The 22,081-nt window shown below is 33.1% G+C and overlaps 1 protein-coding gene across 1 annotated transcript in view; it reads left to right on the top strand.

The window, feature by feature from the left end:
* The window catches only part of VEGFC (vascular endothelial growth factor C), a 95,773-nt gene extending 74,352 nt beyond the window's left edge, over positions 1-21,421 (top strand). The window contains exons 4-7 of the mRNA XM_016166031.2: positions 3,609-3,760; positions 17,322-17,428; positions 17,737-18,070; positions 20,916-21,421. Coding sequence (XP_016021517.2) covers positions 3,609-3,760; positions 17,322-17,428; positions 17,737-18,070; positions 20,916-21,030 — 708 coding nt within the window. The 3' untranslated portion in view covers positions 21,031-21,421. The remainder of the gene's footprint in view (positions 1-3,608; positions 3,761-17,321; positions 17,429-17,736; positions 18,071-20,915) is intronic.
* The last annotated feature ends 660 nt before the right edge of the window (positions 21,422-22,081 follow it).

Genomic DNA, 22,081 nt, shown 5'->3' on the forward strand with positions numbered 1-22,081 from the left:
TCATAGTTCTATAAAGAAAACAGAATTTACTAGGTTTATTAAAAAGTAGTAGAAATGTGATTTAATCATTTTAAATGAAAAAAAGTCAATGTACTCTCTTAAGACTAGTGCAGAAATACACTGGAAAATGGAAGAGGCCCCTTTAATGTGTGACAAGAACTAGCGTAGGTACAATTATGTCTTAATGCACACATACAACATACTCTCAGTAGATGTTCCTAATTGTCTGAAATTATAGATGAATAAAACTCAATTATTACAAATATTTCTACTTTTATTATTGGTCAAAAACACCTTTGTCTTGACCCTTAAAATTTTTCCACACTAACACAGTCAAGTAGAGAATTAAGGAAACTGTCTGAAAAACACAGCTCAAAATTTGAAGGTGGAAGAAGTATTTCAAGGGAATAAAGGTTTTGTTTTTTTTTTTAATTTTTCACTCTATTTATTCCTTTTGATCAAATTAACTGAACTCAGTTGGCCAGTTCCCTACGTAAACTCCAACATTGGAAATAAAACATCAATAATTACAATTTTATTTTCTTTTATTTAATTAAAGTCTAAGTAATTTTTCTCCCAAACTATACTGTAGTTTTAACACACATGATGTCTTCAGCCTGTAGAAAAAAAAAAAAAACACTGCTCTAAATGGTGATTTTTTTAAATGCCTCATGTCCCTTTATTCTTTAAGGAGTGTATTTACCAACACAAATCTCTCTATCTTTTGAAAGTATAGAGTCAGGCTTATTTATGCAGGAAGATGCTTTTTTAATGGGCATTTAAGTCATCCCCACCTGACTAGAGCATTCTTTACAGCCCCAGTTCCTGAATACACACATGGTACTTATGGGCAGGCCCTGATTTTGGACATTATCTACCCAGGAATGGCTGAGTCTAGCCATGTTTACTGATAATACTCACTGCGATCGCTTCCTTCTTTGGAAAGCATGACGGGGTGGAATCTGGAATGGCAGTGATCACTGAGAGTATGAATGATGCTGTTGAGGCTTAAGGGTGGGAAAAAAATCCTTAACTTTTCTACAATAACAATAGCTGTTATCTTAAGTAGCGCCTTATCCTTCACTCTCAGGCTCTGATCAGCCTTGTGTCACTTGAGACAAGGACAAATCCTGAAGTGATTGCTTACAGTCTATAAGCAAAAGTGTTCCTTGTGGCCAGAGATATCTGGGCTCTATCCCTCTGGTCATATTGGGTCCCTCTTATTTCTTCATTCCCACTGCTGCTCCTGTCCCGTACAGCTCCTGCCCTGCCATAGCCCTGAGAGCCACTGCTGGTACCCAGTTGTCTCCACTCAATCCTTACCATACTTGGTTTCCTTGAAAACTTTGACCCTGTGACTACACAACTTTTTGAAGCTCACCTGTCATTCTGTGCTTTCTTTTTTGCTAAATGGTACCTCTTCCTAGTTTTCTACATGTCACACTTCTTCTCAGACATATTTACCACTTCATTTGCCTTTTTTCACCCCTTAAATGTCCCTGTTCCCCCAGTTTCTATTATTAGACATTTTTTCTTTTTGTTCCGAATGATCTCACCAAGAAACCTCATCAATGCCCAAGACTTTGATTATAGCTTTAGGACTGATGACTTTTAAATAGCTCTTCTAACCTTTAGACACATATATCTAACTGCTGATTTCATACCAACAGTTGTAATCTATATCAAATTACAAGATATCTAACTGCTAAGACATAAATTCTTAGATGTTTATAAGCTGACCTATACATCTTCCTACTATTTTCACTATTGTAGAACTTAAATAAGTAATTTGTAAATTATTTAACATAAAAATTAAATAAACGGCATATTAAAAATTGCTATTTTCTAAGCCACTTTGTTTCTTCTGTAATGCTGGTTCTTAATGTAGGGTCCATAGATGTCTTAAGTAGAAAAACTATAATATTTATAGACATTGCAGAATAGCTTTTTAAAAATAGTTATACATAGTGCAATGGGTTTCTGCCAGTGTGACATTTCACATAATAAAAGGTTTCATCCAAACTGAGTAAACAAATGTCTTTTAGAGAAGAAACTGGTCAAAATCATAATATTAGGATATGTTGAAGTCATATGTTGAGACTATCTATATAGATTGGACAGCATTTGGAGAAGACCTAGAATCTTTAGAATATATGCAAATACTAAAACATATATCTGTATAGTAATCAACATTCATATCACTTTTGCATATATTAGCTTATGTAATTTTTATACTAGTCCCCTGAATAAGTCAAATCTTATCCTCAGCTTACTGATTTTTAAAGAAATATACAGCTTAGAGAAGTTAAACAACTTTTCCAAGTTCACAAAACTTATAAGTGAGATTACTAATGAAAGTGCCTGGTTTGGGTGGGATCCTGTGCCCACTCCTCCTAAGGCACTTACACTGAGAAAGTAGCTGAACTTTTAAATGAATATATAATAAATACATTCCAAATGAAGAAAGTGTGCATTTTGTAATTTAGATAATTCTTCATTTCGTTCTTCAAAATTCATCTCAATTAATCTCCCTTGAGTATGGATAAAATTGCAACTAATTCTGTTCCCTAAATATTTCCAATGATCTTCAACTGTTGGTATGAAATTACAGCAAGGGGCCAAATCACAAGGCTCTGGAGAATGTCATCATTTTAGCACCGCTCAAATTGCCATAAAAGTACCAAATAACACGTGGTTCAACTGTAGTTAAATTACTACAGACTGATCTTATCCAGCAGGCAATGGCCAGGATTTTATTTTTATTACTGATAATAATTTAGATTTTAAGAGCCTTAGGAATTCAATGAATATACAAATACTAGTTATTTGTACATTTAATTTAAATTTTCATTTAAATGTTTTTAAACATTGTTTTGAGAGAAGGAAGAAGAGAACTACAGTTCTCCACAAATAGGGCATTCAGAATGAGAAACTAAATTGTGAGACTCTGATCCACAATCATGTAAAATGTCCTACCTTATTTTAAGCTTAATTATTTTTGTAATACCTTTGTCAAATTTGCAGACACAAAGCTTTATCTATTAAATAATGAGTGTGTTTTTCTATTATACATAAATTCATAAGAGATATCATATAAATATAAAACTACTTTGAAGTAGAAGTTTGATTTGGGATGAAAGTTTTATATCTGTGTATTTTATGTCTGTTATTCAGTTTACATAAAATAAGACTTAATCAAATGTTTCTAGTTTGTGTGGCCTATCGATTTGCTCTTATATCACAAAGAAATTTATATCTGTGCCACTTTTTAAACCCTGGAATAACCTAGAATTCTGAAATAATTATTTTTCCTTGAACACATTGGTCTGTTACACCTCTGCTCTGTAATCATTAGCTGGTTATCAGAATTCTAATATGCTTTATAATAGTGACCTGAAAGAAGCACATGGACTATTTATTATTCTTATAAAGGATGCTAATTAGAAACAAAAAAAAATTTTATGTTGTAAATGTAAAAACTTTACGTCCTGAATATATTATTCAGAACATAAAGAGTTAATCTCACTCTTTTTGGACTCCAATATTTACCATGAAAATGCTTTATAGCATCTATATAATGTTTTCTTCTTTTTGTCCCTTCTTTGTAGTTGTTTGAAATTACAGTGCCTCTCTCTCAAGGCCCCAAACCAGTAACAATCAGTTTTGCCAATCACACTTCCTGCCGGTGCATGTCTAAACTGGATGTTTACAGACAAGTTCACTCAATTATTAGACGCTCCCTGCCAGCAGCCCTGCCACAGTGAGTATGAATTCCATCTATTTTCTCTACATCCTTTACTAATATAAAATTATGTTCAAGTGAACACAATTTATTAAAACGACTTTTGTGAAATTTGCTATAATATACTTTACATCAAATACAAAAGAAGGTAAATTTAATAGTGCACCAGAAAAATAAAAAACTGAAACAAAGAAGCCCGCTGTATAGATGAAGTAGTTCACGTAATAAAAGAAGTATTTCTGTGGAATAATACACTTTCCACCAATATTAATGCTATCTCTAATTTAGCCTTATTAATATATAACATTCATGAAATCAGGTGTGCAAACTCATACTTTATGTTAAAGCTAAAAACATTTAAGCATTGATAAGATTTTGGTACAAGACAAAAAGTAAGTATAAATAAATTATTTTATCTATTAGCATTCCGTTGCCTTTCTTAAATCTCAGTTATTTTTCTCTATATATCTTTTTGTATTTTTATTTCAGCAAGGACTGAATATTGATTAATTGCTAGAAAGAATTTTCTCTTACTATTACTTCAAATTAACATGCAAAGTAATGTGTTATTTATATTTCCTTCCCATCTTATATTTTGATTTGGTAAATGGCAGCAAATGCTTTATTTGGTCGCATATAATGACCTGGATAAAGCATCAGGTATTTACTCTGCCAGTAGTTTGTAGTGAATCATTATGTATCCGAGATCTAGCAACTTTTTACTTTCTGCCCCTTAAAAGAGGATACAGCTCTTCATTCTTTAAGGACATCCTGTGCATAAGGAATGTGTATATTAATGAAACTTACATAACTCAGCATTTGTAACAAAAGTATAAATAAAGTGATGGGCAAACATATATATAACAAATTAAAAAAAAAAAAAAAACTTGCATCTCAGGATTTAAGAATAAATGTGATACACTAAATAGCAGTTTTTCCCCATTGAATCTCTTTGTGCTGCTTTACTTAGTGGCGCAGATAGGAGACCTTATCTTTTCCAGGGACACTTTAGGAAAAACTCAATAGCCTAACTTGAGCTACACAGATCTGTCTTCCTTGACATGAGAAAGAAAAGATCTTACAAGCATCTGAATAAATTCATGCTGATGCATTCGGAGACAGCCACTACCTGAAGCTGTTGTATATGAGATTTCATCCATGTAGCTCAGAGAGGTCTATTCACCTGTCTCCCTTGGTACCTTATTCATTCTAAGAACTTCAGTTATAATCTTTGTGCTGATGGTTTCCAGAATTGTAGTTCGAGACCTGGCCATATTATTGATTTAATATTTTATCTAAATCTATCTCATATCACTGTTTATATTATATTAGATATAATATGTACAAAATCAAAGATTTATTAAATTCCTTCATTTACTTCTACATTATTCATTGTAATATTATCTTATGTCCTTTGAGGCCTTAAACTCACAGTTGTCATTAATTACTTCTCGTTCTTATATCATCCTGAAAACTTGATTATTCTGGGGAAGAGGGGATATCCGCTCCAACCTACACTTATATTTCATTTCCATCACTGCCATCCTCATCCACTTCATTCTGCATGTATTTCTGATATAATGCAGTGATGTCAGTAATAGTTTTCTTGTATCAACTATTTCTCCAACTTCTGTATAATGTCACAAGTAAGCTTTAAAAGCCATCATTTCCTTCATCTGACAAGAAACTGGCAGTGACTTTCAACTGCTCGAAGAATTAAGCACAGATTTCTCACCTCTTTGTTCTGGTATCGGCCTTTCTTTAGTCTGTTGTTTCCTTTTACTCATCAAATCTGTGTTTCACAAAGTCTCATACCCTGAACACCAAGCTCATTTCCTGCTCCATATCTTGTTTCTGTTCTGGCCCTGGTACTTTCTTTTCTTCCTTTCCGAAGTCCAATACACTCTCAGAGTTCAGATAAAGGTCTTCCTCCTAGAGTTGTCTTGTCCAAATACCACAACCACCTTTGCTTCTTGAATACCCATAGCTATTACTGCTTTTATTTTGTTCTCGCATGGATTTATAGGAGTTTGTAAATGTGGCATGTGAAACTGAACTATGAGACTATTTCAGGTAGGTTTATATCCTCCATAATATCCAGCTAATAACACTTAAAATTAATTGAGCTGTTACTATACTTTCATCCCTTTAAATACATTATCACACATTTAATCATCACAAAAGTCATCTATGAAGTTTATAGTAGTACTAACCTATTTTACAGATGAAGCAGAGTTAAGGGCTAAACAATATACTACACTGATCAACAAATGCTTGTTAAATAAAATAACATATTTATCTGTATATATTGCATATCATTTGCATATTTTACTCTTGTTTTCATCATTACTTATTCACTATACTATACACTGTTTGAGGTTAAGAAGACACAAAAAGAGCAAAAAAGAGCCTGGGCCTTTGAGGAAGACAGATATCAACCTGAAATGGGGTCTGCCACAAATTAGCTTTTAAAGGTTGGGTATTGCATGTCTCTGAACCTCCGTTTGCTTATATATAAAATGTAAAAACTTAAAGAGGATAGAATTAAATACTGAATGCTTACATAGTGCTAAGCACCATGTCTGGTGTCTAAGAAATTGACATTAAAGGGCAGATTTGTTATCATTAAGCTTCATGTCTGAGTATTCTTCTCCTTGTCTTTGTGTTTTTCAGTGTTTTTTTACCACTAGCTACAATAAGAAAGGTATTTTATATTCCAGGCCAGTATACACACAACTGTTTGTGTAATACGTATAGTTTTAAAGTAGATAACTATATAACTTTAAATGTAGTTTTGTAGTCATATATAACTATGAAAGCAAAACAAAGTATTATTTTAAAATGTTTTCTCATTGTAGTGCTGCTCGATCTTTTTTTATTATTGCCCCTACTAAGAATCCTTACATACACGTTTTTTCTTATCACCACCCCGACAACATTTTAATACCATAGACATATTTATATCCCATTATGTGCCTTATGTATTTCTGGACTTTATATACAAAAAAGGAAGTAGAAAGCTTATCTTTTCATTCAATGTTGGATTTAAAATGACAAAGTAAAATTTATATAGTTAAAAATTAAATAAAAATAGAAAAGATATTAACATAGAACATAATTTTATGACTATTTGCTGAGAAGCATTTAAAGTAATTTACTTATATAATTGGTACTATATCAAAGTATGTATGTAAAGTAGCAATTTATATAAGTATATAAATATATTTGTATTTAATATAATTTTCTATTTACATATAAATATATTTTAAATATCATTTGAATATAATATATTATTTAAAAACATACAAAATGATAATTTTTTCAGCAAAAGTAAAATAATTTTAAAATAATAATTTTTTTAAACTTTTGCTTTAAATGAGAATACAATGTTTAACCTGTATAAATACTAGATAATCTTTAATGTCAACATTTTTTCTTCTCAGTGTATGACATACTTGTGATGTGAATAAATTTGTAGAATTAAAGAATAGAATAAATATAATCTATTTCTACTTAATTCTCAAAGCTCACATCAGATGCAAAAGCACCAGGGACCAAGCAAAAGTCACAGCCACAGGCACCCCACAGGCACACACAGGACCCTCTCAGTGTATGACTTTGAGAAAGTCCTCCAGTCACAGCTGTTCATTCACCATAATTTTATAGCCTTTATCTTGTACACACTTTGGATACCTTTCAGTGCCAATGCTGCTCGTGTGATAGACAGTAAAGCCCAATACAAATTAAACACTGTAGAGTAAGATTTTGATGCATTTTGGAGGACCAAAAACCATTGAAAGAGCTAAGATTTCTCCTCCCCAGTACCCAGTTTTTACCCACTTACAGATAATATTGTTTCCAGTATGAATGCATGCCTTATTACATTTGAGGCACTCTAATACTTTTTTCTATTCTGTGTCTCTTTTTTAAATGTTGACCTCAACCTATTGCTAATTGTGACCCATAATTTAATAAAAATCTCCTATAATGATAATGCATATATGATGAATACATAGCTGTGTTATCAAATCATTACTTTTGTTAAGAGTTAAGAGGAATAGCCATCTCAAGGGCTAAAATTAAAAAGACTGAAAAATCCAAATGTTGGAGAAGTTGTAGTGCAACTGGAATTCTCAGATATCACTTGTGGAAATGTTTGGTACAACTACTTTGCAAAACACTTTGGCTGGGGCTTATGAACTTAAATACACACTTACAATGTGCTCCATAACTTTTCCTCCTAAGTGTTTACTCAAGAGAAATAATTCCACATAATTACTTGTACACAAATGTTTATGTAACCTCTATTAGCCAATAACTGGAAACAACTCAAATGTCCATCAACGGTGAATGGATAAACAAATGTAGTATATTCTATCCATACAGTGGAGCATTACTGAGCAATATGAAAAAAATCAACTATTGATACACACAATAGGAAGGGATTTCAAAAACATTAAACTGAATGAAGAAGCTAGGCTAAAAAGAACACATACTGAATGATTCAATTTACATGAAACCCTAGAAAAGACAAATATAATTTAGATTGAGAAAAAGCAATTCAGTCATTGCCTGAAAATATAAGTGGAAGGAATTTATTGGAAAGGAGCAAAGAAAACTTTTTGAGCTGATGGAAATCATTTTATGATAATAGTTGCATAAGTACATAAATTTGTCAAAAGACAATGAATTTAAAATAGAATTTTACTGTAAATAAGTTATTCCCCAATAAAATTGATTTTTGAAAAGCCAAGGGAAGAAAAACCCTTTAATTTACTATAGTAAAGTAGTTTGGGTTTAAAAAGGTAGATTACTTGAACTCTTTAGGGTGACACTTTAAGTCAAATCTTTAAGATTCTTATGATTCCTTACTGCGGAGGGCTTCCCAGCACTCCTTTATATAGAGTTTGAAATTTTATTCAGATTATAGAGAAAGACAAAGCCCGCCTTTTTCAAATGCATGGTATTATGTTTACATTGTTATGAAGTTCAATAAGTAGCAGACCATTTGTTTTACATTATTTATGAAGAAGTATAAGTCACTAATTAAAGAAATCATTCATAAAATAATTGTTGAGTCTCTAAAATGGACAAAGAGTGTTTCTAGATATTATGAGAGAAGACAAAGGTGAGTTTGGCTGCCCTTGATCTCACAGCACTCAGATCATTTAAGGTCAAAGAGGATGTCAACACGTTGTATTTAGATTATTACTATTTCATTTTACTAAATATTACTGTGCACCAAGCATCTCCCACACATTGTCTCATGCTCATACTGGTTCTGCCAGGTGGCTGCACTGATGATAGAGATTACGGGCACTAGTTAAGAAGTGTGCACACTGCAGGCAGGTTCCTGGTTTGAAAATTCATTCTCGCTTATTAGCTCTTTGAATTTTGCTAAGTTCTTTAAACTTTGTGACTCATTTTCCTCATTTCATCTATAACTATATATATATAAATTAAAATATTATAGATAACATGATACAGTATAACATCTGGACCATAATTTTCACAATCTAATACTATATTATATGTTAATCTACTATTGTTTAATAGGATAATAGAATAATAATAATGATAATAATAGTACCAAACTCATAGGGATGCAGTGATGATTATTATCAGTAATTCACATTAAATATTAGCATACTGCCTGACACAAAGTAAACATCCAGTCTTGGCTGCAATTTTTTTCTTAACATTTTACTAATGAAATAATTGAGTCTAATTAGCATGCACAAAACTAAACTGCTAAAAATATAAGTGCCAGAAAAAGATAAAAATTCAAATCTTTCTCTTCATCGCATGCTTTTCCCAAATATCATATAGCATTTCTAGTATTTACAAAAATACTTCAAAATTTCAATATCCGTAGCAACAAAATATGTCATAAATTCCAGATGTTGGAGAGAGTACCTCTAGCAGAAGTGGTTAGCTATCACTATTGATATGGATGTGCTTACAGATTATTTTCTTTCCAATTATTTCCTCTTATATTTTCCTTCTGCTTGAACTCCATGAATTTCTGTGGCCTCTAAAGTAGAGGCTCTCCTCTTTTGAAGAGCCATGTGTGATTAAGAAGTGATGCCCTAGAATTTTTTTACTTAGTCAAAGTAGGCTTTATTCATTTATGAGATATTTATATTGTTTTTGATGTGTGTAGTATTAGGAAATGTGGGATATTTTTGAAATGGATAATATAATTTCTTAACTAAAGCAACTCATGTGCAGCGTATAAACAAACAAATATTTGTAATAGAATACATGCATAAAACACTGTGCTCTGCTTCATTAAGTCATTCAACAAAGAGTGATTATGTGCTTACTAAGTACTACTATTATGAAATAGAAAGATAGATAAAATCACTACTCTAGAAGAATCACATGAGCAAGTCGAACCTGTAACACAGGACTGGAGTGGGTGTGGTAGAGGAGAATGCTGGATGCGTGACTGGAGCAGTGCGAGGTGGAGAGAATCCACATGAGGCCACGTGGGGTGCGCAGAATTGCATATATCATGCCAAGGATTGACTTTTTCTTCATCTCCCAGGAACCACTAAAAGATTCATTTAGGGGTGTGATATTTACCTTTTATATTATAGAAAGAACAGCCTCGTAGTAATGTAGTAGTGGCTTAAAGGAGCAAACAGGAGGTGAGAAATTGGAGAGGAAGCTTCTGAAACAATCCAATGGAGAAATAATAAGGGCGGGAACTGAGGCAGTGGAAATGGAGAAGGAAAGAGAAATGGAGATGGAAAGACATTTGAAAGAGAAAAAGTATATGACTTAGGAACTACATGTGTGGGTTAACAAAGAGGGAGAAGGTGAGGGTGAAACTGCATGGATAATACTCAAGAAAACAGGAATGTGAATTTTAAGAGGAAAATTTAGTTTTTACACAGGTAGTTTTACACAGATATTTGTGATATCTGTAAGAAGTCAAAATGAACACTTAGTAGGTATTCGAATATGGAGCTAAGACGACATTAGCAGGGCAAAGGGCATGCTCATTTGGTAGCTACCAGCATATAATTGGAAGTTGCAGCAATTGGAAGATACAGGAAAATATAAGACTTAATCAGAGAAGAGGAGCAGCAGATGACACTATGTGAAATATCAATATTTAGTAAACGTAGAGAAACAATTCTTTGTGCAAGAGACTGAGAAAGAACACTCAGAAAGAAAAGAGATAAAACTGGGAGAGAATGATATTACAAAATTCAGATGATATTACAAAAGCCAATGAGAGTTCAAGGGAAGATGAAGTGGTTTGATGATCAAATATTAGAAAAAGCTCAAGAATGACAAGGACTGACTCCCTTAGCTGAAGGACATGAAATGAAAGTAACATCTTATTTATTAGTAATCTGCCATGCACTTGACAGAAAGAGAGAGAGTGTGTTTGAGAAAGAAGGAAACAGAATGAGAGAAAGAAATTCCCAATTATGCGCAAGAAACTGAATCAGAGGGATTTAGTAACATTCTCCAGCATCACACAACTAAAAATGTAGCACATCAGAGATTCAAACTAAATTTGGAGGCAGTTCATTCCTTTGGAGGTACAGTCATTACTGCAGTTTTAACTCATTTAAGTAAAAACAAACTCTCAAATATATACTAAAGGACAATAAAAACAAACTCACATATTGCAAAATTTAACAAATATATTTTTTCAAATTTAAGATACAACCCAAAGTCCCAGTCACTGTTCTTCATCCCCCATCCCCAGAGGTAATTGCTACTATGAAATCGTATTATTTTTACTCATGTTTTCTATTTTTATGGCATATGGCTATATTAACATACCACAAGAAATTATATAGGACACCTTTGAGTGTTTAGAAGTTTTATGTTTAAGTGGTGACAGTTTTTTTCTCTCAGCAGCTTGTTTTAGAGATTTAATCACATTGATGTCTGTAGTCCTACTTCATTCATAAAGTAGCTGTGTATTACTAATAAATAAGATGTTACTGTCATTTCATGTCCACTTAAAAATAGCTATGTATTTAGTATTTCATTTTATATATATATATATATATATATATATATATAAATACATAACTAAATAGAATGTTCGTGCTTATTCTGTGATAATATAGTATAGGGGAGGCAATATACTGTATATTAGGAAGAGAGAAAAATCAAAGGAGAGAGATGTCACATGTGAGAGACAAGCGCCCTGAAGATGCAGTGCTTAAGGCAGTGCTTTGGATGCTTTGAGCACCAGCCTGGGAGTTTCATCTTTTCTGTAGAGCTAGTGAGGTAGTGTAGAGAGTTTGGAGGTGGAGGAGTGACATTACAATGTTCAGCATAACCAACATAGTTTGAATTTTTAAATGGATAATAAAAATAGAGGCTATATTATTTAAGCCTGATAAAGAGGCTGTATCACAGTCTTTTGGGGGAGAGTCACATCATGAGAAAGACTGGAAAAGAAGAGATTAAAAAAATGGATAAATCTAGCCTCCAGGCTGATATGTGTTTTCGTTTGTTTATTGTTTTCTATTTCTTTTATGAAAAGTTTAACATTGTTCACTAAGAAACTAAATAAAAATTTTTGCTTCTAAGAAGTTATATTTATTCAGGTTTATTAAGGAATATTTCATTCTTGTGAGAACTCATCTCTTCTCCAAGAAACCAAATGGATTTATAGTCCTGGCAACTTTTGATTTAGAACTTCAATGCTCAGTGTCTTTAAACTTTAATACGTAACAGATCCTCAGTCTGAATGCTTAGAAGCTTGACTATCCATGAAGATTTTTCTTCCATTTTTTCATTATTTCCCTTCAATTTTAAAATAATACAAATATATACTTTACCAGAAATAAAGATAAACAATAACATGATTAATAAACTATATCAGAACAGAAATATCAAGATGATATATCTTCCAATTAAATTGGGATGGGCTTGCACCAGTTAATCAGAAACTACTTTTTTTCCCCAGTATTTTAAAACAGGCATCTGTATTCTGCCCTGAAAAATCCTCTTTGCAAGTTTAAAACCATTATGTTCATATACATTTATTGTTGAAATCTTAATTCATATGTCTGTTCATTCTCTTTTTTATAAAGTTCTTTATCTAAATATTGTTTAACACCTTCATATGAGCACCTAGTGATAAGAATTGGTTTACCATCAAACTCGGTTAAGAGACCCTGAAGTATGTTTTTATCAAAAAGGAAGGTAACTGCTCTACAGTGCACCTACCTTTGGACTGTCTGATTTGTGCCTTCTAAAAGACAGTAACTGAAAGCACAGCATTCTAATGGCTCGTTGATTGACTGGTAGAAATTATAGCAAAACATGTATGGCTGAGAAGATTTATTAGTACATTTTCTGTGCTGGGGTTATGTCAGTACTGTTACCCAGAGGTGGAAACTGTTAGGTCAAAGATTTTGTGAGGCTTAATATCAAGTTCAACCAAAACACATTGGTGAGTGTTATCAATAAATTCCCATATTATTAGACCAAATCCACTCCCCCCTTTTCTAAAAATTTTTAATAGACTTTTTAGCAGTTTTACTTCTACAAAAAAAACTGAGCAGAAGGTACAGAGTTCTCATATATCTCTTCGCCATCCTCACCTAGTTTCCTTTATTATTAATATTTTGAATTACATTTTTAACAATTGATGAGTCAATATTGATATGTTATTAACTAAAATCCATGGTTTACATTAGGATCATGTTGTAAATTACATGGATTTTGACAAATGTGTAAAGAAATGTATAATTACAGTACCATACAGAATGTTTCACTGTGCTCAAATCCTGCATACTCTACCTGTTCAGCCCTTCTCACTCCCCCCAATCCCTGACATCAGCCAGTCATTTTGATGTCAACTCTCTAATACCGTCAACACACGTTCTTTTTGTTCTTTTTGTGTTGTTTTGTTTTGTTTTTCTGTTAATGTATTGTGGCTGTTAAGAGATAATGAGACCAGTGGCTATGATTAAAGGACATTTTTACTGAGTTCCTGATTACTTACCCTTATCTATTCTCTGTTCTAATTCTGTTAATTCAAATTAAATATAGAAATAGAAACTGACAAGCTGTAAATATGGTAACTACTAGATTTCCATTCTTTTAATCTACCATACTTCTCTCAACTTTGTCTCTCAACCTATCCAAGCAGGCAAATTCAAAAATTAAAAACAGGAAAACATAGGCTTCTAGACTTATCTGTTCTCCAGTGCTTCTATGCCCCTGTTCTGGTGACATCTCACTCAAAAACAAGCAGTTCTGTACTTGGTTACCCAACTGGTGAACAAACAGTGTGATTCTTATTTTATATCCAAGTTTCAGAAGGTGGCTGAGCTTTCATAAATGACAGGTTTATATTTGCACAAGAAGTGAAAATTAGATTTATAAGCTCATTTTTTATATTAATGCAACTATTTAATTAGCCTATTAATTATTAAGTCTGAAATAATGGTGAAACCATGGAATTTTCATTAATCAGTCCTAATTTCCATCTATTCCTTTTATACCCTAACAAACCCCAACCCCTATCCACTGTTCTGCCAGTCAATAGACTAAGGGAACATAAGCAAACAATAACATGCACAGATAGGAACACAAATTAGTGTGAAGTCAATAAAAATCAATATAAGGGAAGATGAGTATATGCCATTTTATTCAGGTATATCTCTGCTAAATGTGTTCCTTTTTATTTTAGATAATTTATATAAAGCCTTAAAAATGAATGCAGTTCTGATTTCTACGCATAGTATTAAATAAGTTAATGACATTGAATATCAAGGACATTTTTACTTAACCACTCTTGCAAAACTGTAAGCATATCAACATCTGTCTAAATAGTCAAGTATATTCAAGGGCCATACATGATAAACTCAATGCGAACAAAACAATTCAAAGACTTTTAGAATAAAACTTTTGAAACATTTTTTCTCAGGGCTCTGTGGCTCTGATAATGAAAGAATACAGTTACCCTTCCAGCTATTATTCTGACAACAATCTTAAGCAAAAAGGGTCTGGACTGATATTCTTCCATCATATAGGTTTGAGTAATGTTATCATAGTGGGTGAAGTTCAGATGACATCAACCATTGGCATTTAGGAAATCAAAATTCTATTTTGATATTTATCAAAAAAATGTAATGTGGTTAGATTTAATCATTTGTTATCTTAATGGAATACAGAGCATCTTCTAAAGTCATATTTTTCTATAAATTTAAGTTTTAAGAATATTAGAAATTAAAATACTTGAGCAAACCATAATTAGTCAGTCAATATAAAGTTTATGTGGGTACAACATTTGAGGTATAACATAACTGAGAGTGTTATTCTGAAGATTATATTTTTACTCAACATGAATATGAAAAAACTAAAGAGTTAGTTTAGCCAAATTATATGAAATCATTATTTAATTCTATAAAGCTGGAAAACTTGCTTTGTATAACATTTCCAGAAATATATTTCTACATTTATTTCTACATTTGTTTTTCTACACACAGTACATGCTTCTAAACTTATATTTTTGAAGATGTGAAATATTAGAGAGAAAAATCTATTTTTTCCTCACTAGATGATAGGAAATTGTTTTTGTTTTCATATCTATTTAGGATGAACAACTTTGCATACATTTTTAAACTTAAGCACAGACACATTATACATATTCCTGCAGTTGGAAATGTCATCATTCACCATCTCAGTTAGGCCAGAGACGGATATTATTTGTGACACTTTTTTTTTTTGCCATTTGAATAGCTTAGAGATGTGTTTTGTCAACTTTTCTGGATGCAACTAAAGACAAATACATGTGACATTGCAACCATAGACACACATACATACACACACACCACACATGGAAGAAGGAGGGGTTTTGTGTCTTAGGGGTTGTATATTCATACTTGCATGTACATGTTTGTGTATGTATACTACTTATTTTTAAATATTTACATGCATATATATAATTGAAATAAAATTTCAGAAAATAGTCTTTATCACATGCACTCTAATAGTTTGTATTTTATTACATCCCAATTTTTACATTAAAAATGCATTTCCCAACTCATGTAGTTGATTTTCTGATCCACTAATGTGTTACAACTAACAATTGGAAAAAACAGTGGCTTAAGTCATGGCACTATAAATCACATATCAGCTAAATGAACGATGCTTTTCTAATAGGACTGCCACAGCACTGTGTCCACTTTTATCAACCTGGGAATATGTTACTTAACCCACATCAATATTGCGGCAACATAGACACAATGGATTTACTTTCATTTACAGAAGAGTAATATGAGTTTCATTCAACCAAGATTAATTACATTGCTATTATATAACTAAACAATTTCATATTGTTGGATAGAATACTGACATTTTGGATAGGAAGTAAATTTAAAGAAACAGTGATATTATTTTAGAAAATGTATACACTGTCTAAATTTTATGTGAATTGGTGTCAGTTTATCATTAGCCAAGAAAATAATAACAAAAATACTTAACGTGTAGAGACTTGCTCTTGAGAATACCTAAAATTATTAGGAAAGTATAATGTTCTCCAGGAAATATTGTTAAATAAAAAGCAAGGTTTAGAACCACATCTAAAGGATGCTATCTTCTGTGTAACAGAATGAACTAAAATGTATACATATTTTTTTATTTGCAAAAAGAAACACTAAAGCCATGTACCAAAAGCTAAGAAAAGGAAGAGCATGCTGTTTAATTTTTACTAAAATGAAGAAAGGAAGGAAGGAAGGAAGGAAGGAGGAAGGAAGGAAGGAAGGAAGAAGAAGGAAGGAAGGAGGAGGAGGGAGGGAGGAGGTAAGGAGGGAGGAGGATGAAGGAAGGAAGTCAAGCATTGTCAGGAATGACGGAATCGGAAAGGGAAGCCTGTATGTTCCCCTATCCGCTGTCTCGGAGAGAAAGTTGCCCCCGGGAGGGAAAACTAGAACAACAGCAAAAACATAACTCTTTAATACCTTTCTGGTAGAGTGTAGAGTGGGAATTTTATATTAATGGACCCTTGACAGTTACAGACATCCGTGCCTCAGAAATAAGTCAGTGCAGTTACATGTATAAGGGTGGTTTCTGTAGAACTGTTTGAAAAAGCCAATTGGAAGCAACTTTAATAGCTACCAGTAGGAGATTAATAAAATAAATAGTAATACATACATCCACTTAATGGACTACTATGCAACCATGAAAAGTAACGGAGTGGAACTTTATGAAATGACATACAAAGATGTCCATAGTGTATTGTTTAATGGAAAAATAATTTCAGAGTAATATAAAAGGTTTTATCCCATGTTCACACAAACTAGATCACTATGGGATTATACAAATAAATGCCTCTAAAAGGTAGAGATCTGGAGTGAAATAAGACTATACCACTAACAGTGGTCACCTCTGGGATTAGAATTTGACAGCACAAGTAGGTAGAAGTAGTTTGAGAAGAAACTCTCATATTTCATTTCATATATACTTACATTATTTTAGAGCATTTTTTACAAGCATGTACTGATTGTGTAATACATAGGTAAGAAAAGGGATGATCCCTTCTATGTTCCAATTATACTAATGCCTAACTTATCGGTGTCTCCTCAAGGTGCCAGGCTGCCAACAAGACTTGCCCTACAAATTACACATGGAATAGCCAAGTCTGCAGATGCCTCACTCAGCAGGATTTTATTTTTACCTCTAGCGCTGAAGACGGTAAGCAGAATGATGTTTTTAAGACTAAATACCAAGGGTCTCTAATTTGATTAACAAATATTTTAATATTAAAATCATATGTCCAATATTCAGATTATCATAATTTTAAATGGGTCACTACATAATAGGATGCTTTTTGCTTCGTATCGGTATTATTTTGAACTTCTTTATAAAGGAACATGCCCGTGTTTATGCGCAGCCCTGTAATGAAAAACATAGAAAGGAAGATGCTTTTCAGTGCTTTTGTTTCACACCATACCTGGGACCAAGTAAGGTGTAGTAAGTTTGTCCTGCCTGTGTGTATCTAGAGTCGGCAGATGGATTCCATGATATCTGTGGACCCAACAAGGAACTGGACGAAGAGACCTGTCAATGTGTCTGCAAAGCGGGGCTTCAGCCTTCCAGCTGCGGGCCTCACCAAGAACTAGACAGAGACTCATGCCAGTGCGTCTGTAAAAACAAACTTTTCCCCAACTCATGTGGGACCAACAGAGAATTTGATGAAAACACATGCCAATGTGTATGTAAAAGGACCTGCCCAAGAAATCAGCCCCTCAACCCTGGGAAGTGTGCCTGTGAATGTACAGAAAATCCACAGAAATGCTTCTTAAAAGGAAAGAAATTTCAACATCAAACATGCAGGTAGGAAATCTTCATAAATTGTATTTATTTCTCTTACTGGAAATAGTTTTCTAAGCTAAAAGCAGTTTTCTTAATCAAAATAACAGTCGTTTATTAGCATGAAACCAGTAAGATCTGGAAGGCAAATTCTGATATTTTTTAACTAATACCAAACTTGTGTGAGACTGTTTCCTCACCAAAGGGCAAGAAAGGAGCCCTAGGCCCAAACCAGATCCGAATTCAGGTTACACTCTGAGTCCTTTACCCAAGGGCCAAGGTCGTGGCTGTCGACACAGGTTGGGGGACAGGTGCATCGGACAATCATCTGTGGAGCATTTTCAAAGTACACCAGGCAGTGCACACCTGCCCCCACCAAAAACACGATGCCATCAGATGTAATCTAGGACAACTGTTCTAAGTGCAGAAAATGTGCAAAATCTTAAAAGGATAGGATAGTACCATTTACCGTAGAATTATATCTAGAAATAAAAATATTTATGCTAACTATTTAACAGAATTAGAGACATAATATATTGTCAAAGTTTACTCAAGACTCATTCTTCAAACCTTTTTCACCAAGAAAAAAAGGAGTCTGTTGGACTCAAACCCTTTAAGTGTGAGTCCCTGACTTTTTCCTCTACAGTCCGAGAATAAGGTGGTCTACTATTTAAGCCAGATCTGACTTTTGACATTTCCCCCCACATTCCTTCAACATCGCTCCACCAGTCATGTCTTCTCTCTTCCATACCTTTAACATCTTAACTCTGCTGTTCTTTCCTCTAAATTTATAAAAGTTCCTAAATTTCTTTTATTTTGGTAGCATCTCTCTGTGATGTTGAGCATACCTTAGCAACCAAGTTCTGTCCTTCTCTTCAAATTTGCTCCAAGTTTAGGCCTTTGACGTTTTCATTCACTTCTTTCATCTCTCATGTATTCAACCAACTGTAATGGGATTTATGCCCTAAATTCCCTGATAGGCTTCAGACTCTTAATTGCTAAATCCAATGGTCAGTTGGGTCTTTATGTAAGACCAAAGCTGTCCTTTCTGTAGCTTTTCTTTAAGCTCTCCTCTTTTTTTGGCTGACATAAATTGTGCTCTCCTAGTGTCCTTTCAGTTTTCATACATTTTTTCTTTATCACCTTCATTGGGCTTTCTTCTCTTTCATCAGATGACTATTTACATGACTCAAACCTTACACTTCATTTATTTACAATTTTATATCTGCATTAATGTTTGTCATTCTTTTTTTCCTCAGTATATAAGGTATCCATCTTTTTGATTCTGAAGAGTTTTGTAGTCTAATTTTAATTTATATTTCTGATGATCTGTCCCTACTAGCTACTGCCTAAGGAGATTTCATTGAATCTATGTATACCATTGATGACTTTTTCCATTAGTATTTCAGAATACTCTATAATACTCCTCTTTAGAATATTTTGAGCAATAACTATGTTGCCATTTTACTTGCATATCTCTACTAGGATATTTCAAAAATCCACAATATAAACATTAAATCTTATTAAAGATTACTAAACCATTTTGTATATTAAATCCTTCTGAGTGGACTTCATATATATTGAGAAACTTACAATTATTATGCTTCCATAGCTAAATCAACCACCATATTTTTCTCCAGAATTCTTACATTAACTTAGTAGAAAAGATTTCTACCATTGTGTTTCTCCTAATACTATTGTTTTATAAAGACTTTCTATTTACTGAAACTCTCCCATGTTCATTTTTCTAAGTGTGTAATTCCAATTTTCATGCATATATTAAAGCAAAAAAGAAAAAAATAATAATTTACATTTTGAAAATATTTATACTCCTCATTTTCTCTTAATATTTATTCCAAAAGTGTGGTGGGCAGACTTTAGTCCACTGCCTTAATCAGCAAGTTTCATTGATCATTGAGAATTGTACCTTTTTAGTAAAGGAATACCAGGGGTCTTATAGTAATGCATTTGTATTTATAAGTAAAATTAACAATAATAACATTTTAACTAGATGAACTTTCTTTTCTAGAGAACAAAAATGAAATTTTGAAATCACATCTGTAGTTTTTCTTTGGTGCACTTTTGATATCCATGTCAGGTTATCTTGTATTTTTTTCCTTGGACACCCATTTCCATTCCCATATATTAAGCATACTCGCACTTCAGAAACTTTTTCAAAGATAGCTCCCATTCATCAGGGCAACAGTGCTTCGGATGTTATTGACTACTTGATCATTTGTCCTTTTACCATTACTAGAAACTAGATGTCTAGGGGAGGAGGAGAGGGACTTCCACGATGATATTACTCCTCTCCTTCCCTTCCGGCAGACAGCATTGGAGCCCAGATGGAGAAAAGAGAGTGAACCACATCACAGCTAGCTGCTTGCCCAGCGGGGCCACAGGAGTGAGGGTGGGGCTGCTTGCTGAGGACCACGGGCCTGCCAAAATGGCTGAGTTTAATGGCTTCGAGCTCTGAGTTCCCTACAAGTCTCAGACTCTAGTGAGTTCTGCCATGCCTGTGTGACCACACTAAATTATCAGACCAAACAGTTACTTCCAAAATTTCTGTTTTGTGTTACTTTCATCCACGAAGCAGAAAGCACTTCAAACTAATGCTGACATCTCATTCTTCCATTTGTTATTTTAGCAACCAAGACACTTTTCTTTTTCATGTTTTTCCATTCCTTTCAAATTTTATAATTTTAAGCATGAACTTTAACAATTTACAAACCTATAAACCCGAGAACAATTTTATGACAAAATGAGTAACTGTTTTAGTTTAAAATTTAGAAAAACACAAAAGTGTGTCTGTAGCATAAGTTCATCTATGTGATGTTTAACAAAAGTGTGTTTCTCTCTGTATTCCTAGTTGTTACAGACGACCATGTACAAATCGACTGAAGCATTGTGAGCAGGGACTGTCATTTAGTGAAGAAGTATGTCGCTGTGTCCCTTCATATTGGAAAAGACCACATATGAACTGAGAGTGTACTATTTTCCAGTTCATCATTTTTCTGTCATGGAAAACTGTGTTGCCACTTTAGAACTGTCTATGGACAGAGAGACCTTGTGGGACCATGGTAACAAAGACAAAAGTCGGTGTTTTCTGAACTATGTGGATAACTTTACAGAAATAGACTGGAGTTCATCTGCAAAAGACCTCTTGTAAAGACTGGGTTTCTGCCAATGACCAAACAGCCGAGGTTTTTTTGTTGTGATTTAAAAAAAAAAAATAATGACTATATAATTTATTTCCACTAAAAATATTGTTTCTGCATTCATTTTTATAGCAATAACAATTGGTAAAGCTCACTGTGATCAATATTTTTATATCATGCAAAATATGTTTAAAATAAAATGAAAATTGTATTATAACCTGCTAAGTTCAATCCATTACCATCTTACACTGTAAGCAAACTCGATATTATGAAACATTCATCTCCCCCTGCCCTTTTTCTCTAACCGAATGTCAGATTGTGATTGCTATGAAAATATGTGATCCTGTAAAAGTTTCACAAGGATAACAGTTACTACTACATTTCATTTAAATTCATCTCTTAATGTATTTAATGATTATAAACACTTTAGTATATGACACTTTTGAATCTAAAACCAAATGAATCAGTGTAGAATGTACCATCTTATAAGATTGTCTGCCTAGCATGTCCATATGACTGAAAGTTATTCGGTGCACTGGGAGCATTCAGACTTTTAACTGGGTATAACATCCCTCAGTATGTATGAAAATGGCTTTAAAATATTTTAATCAAAAAGAATCTTTTCCAAATATTTAGCTTTTTCTGACAAGCTAAAGTCTTTTTGTGAACACATGTAAAATAAACGAAATAACATTTAAGTGCCCACACATGTTAAAAAAGAAACATTTCAGTCATACAATTGCAGTGCTTGTCTCGTTTTTAAAAAGGCATGCTTTTTTCTGGGAACAAATATTTTGCCTGCATAAATACAACCCAGTAAGTGGTATGCTTGTTGACAAAGAATTGATTGTTTGCCAGTGTGACATAGCTACTAGCG

This window comes from Rousettus aegyptiacus, unplaced genomic scaffold (assembly GCF_014176215.1).
Source record: "Rousettus aegyptiacus isolate mRouAeg1 unplaced genomic scaffold, mRouAeg1.p scaffold_m13_p_11, whole genome shotgun sequence".
NCBI classification, from domain to species: domain Eukaryota; kingdom Metazoa; phylum Chordata; class Mammalia; order Chiroptera; family Pteropodidae; genus Rousettus; species Rousettus aegyptiacus.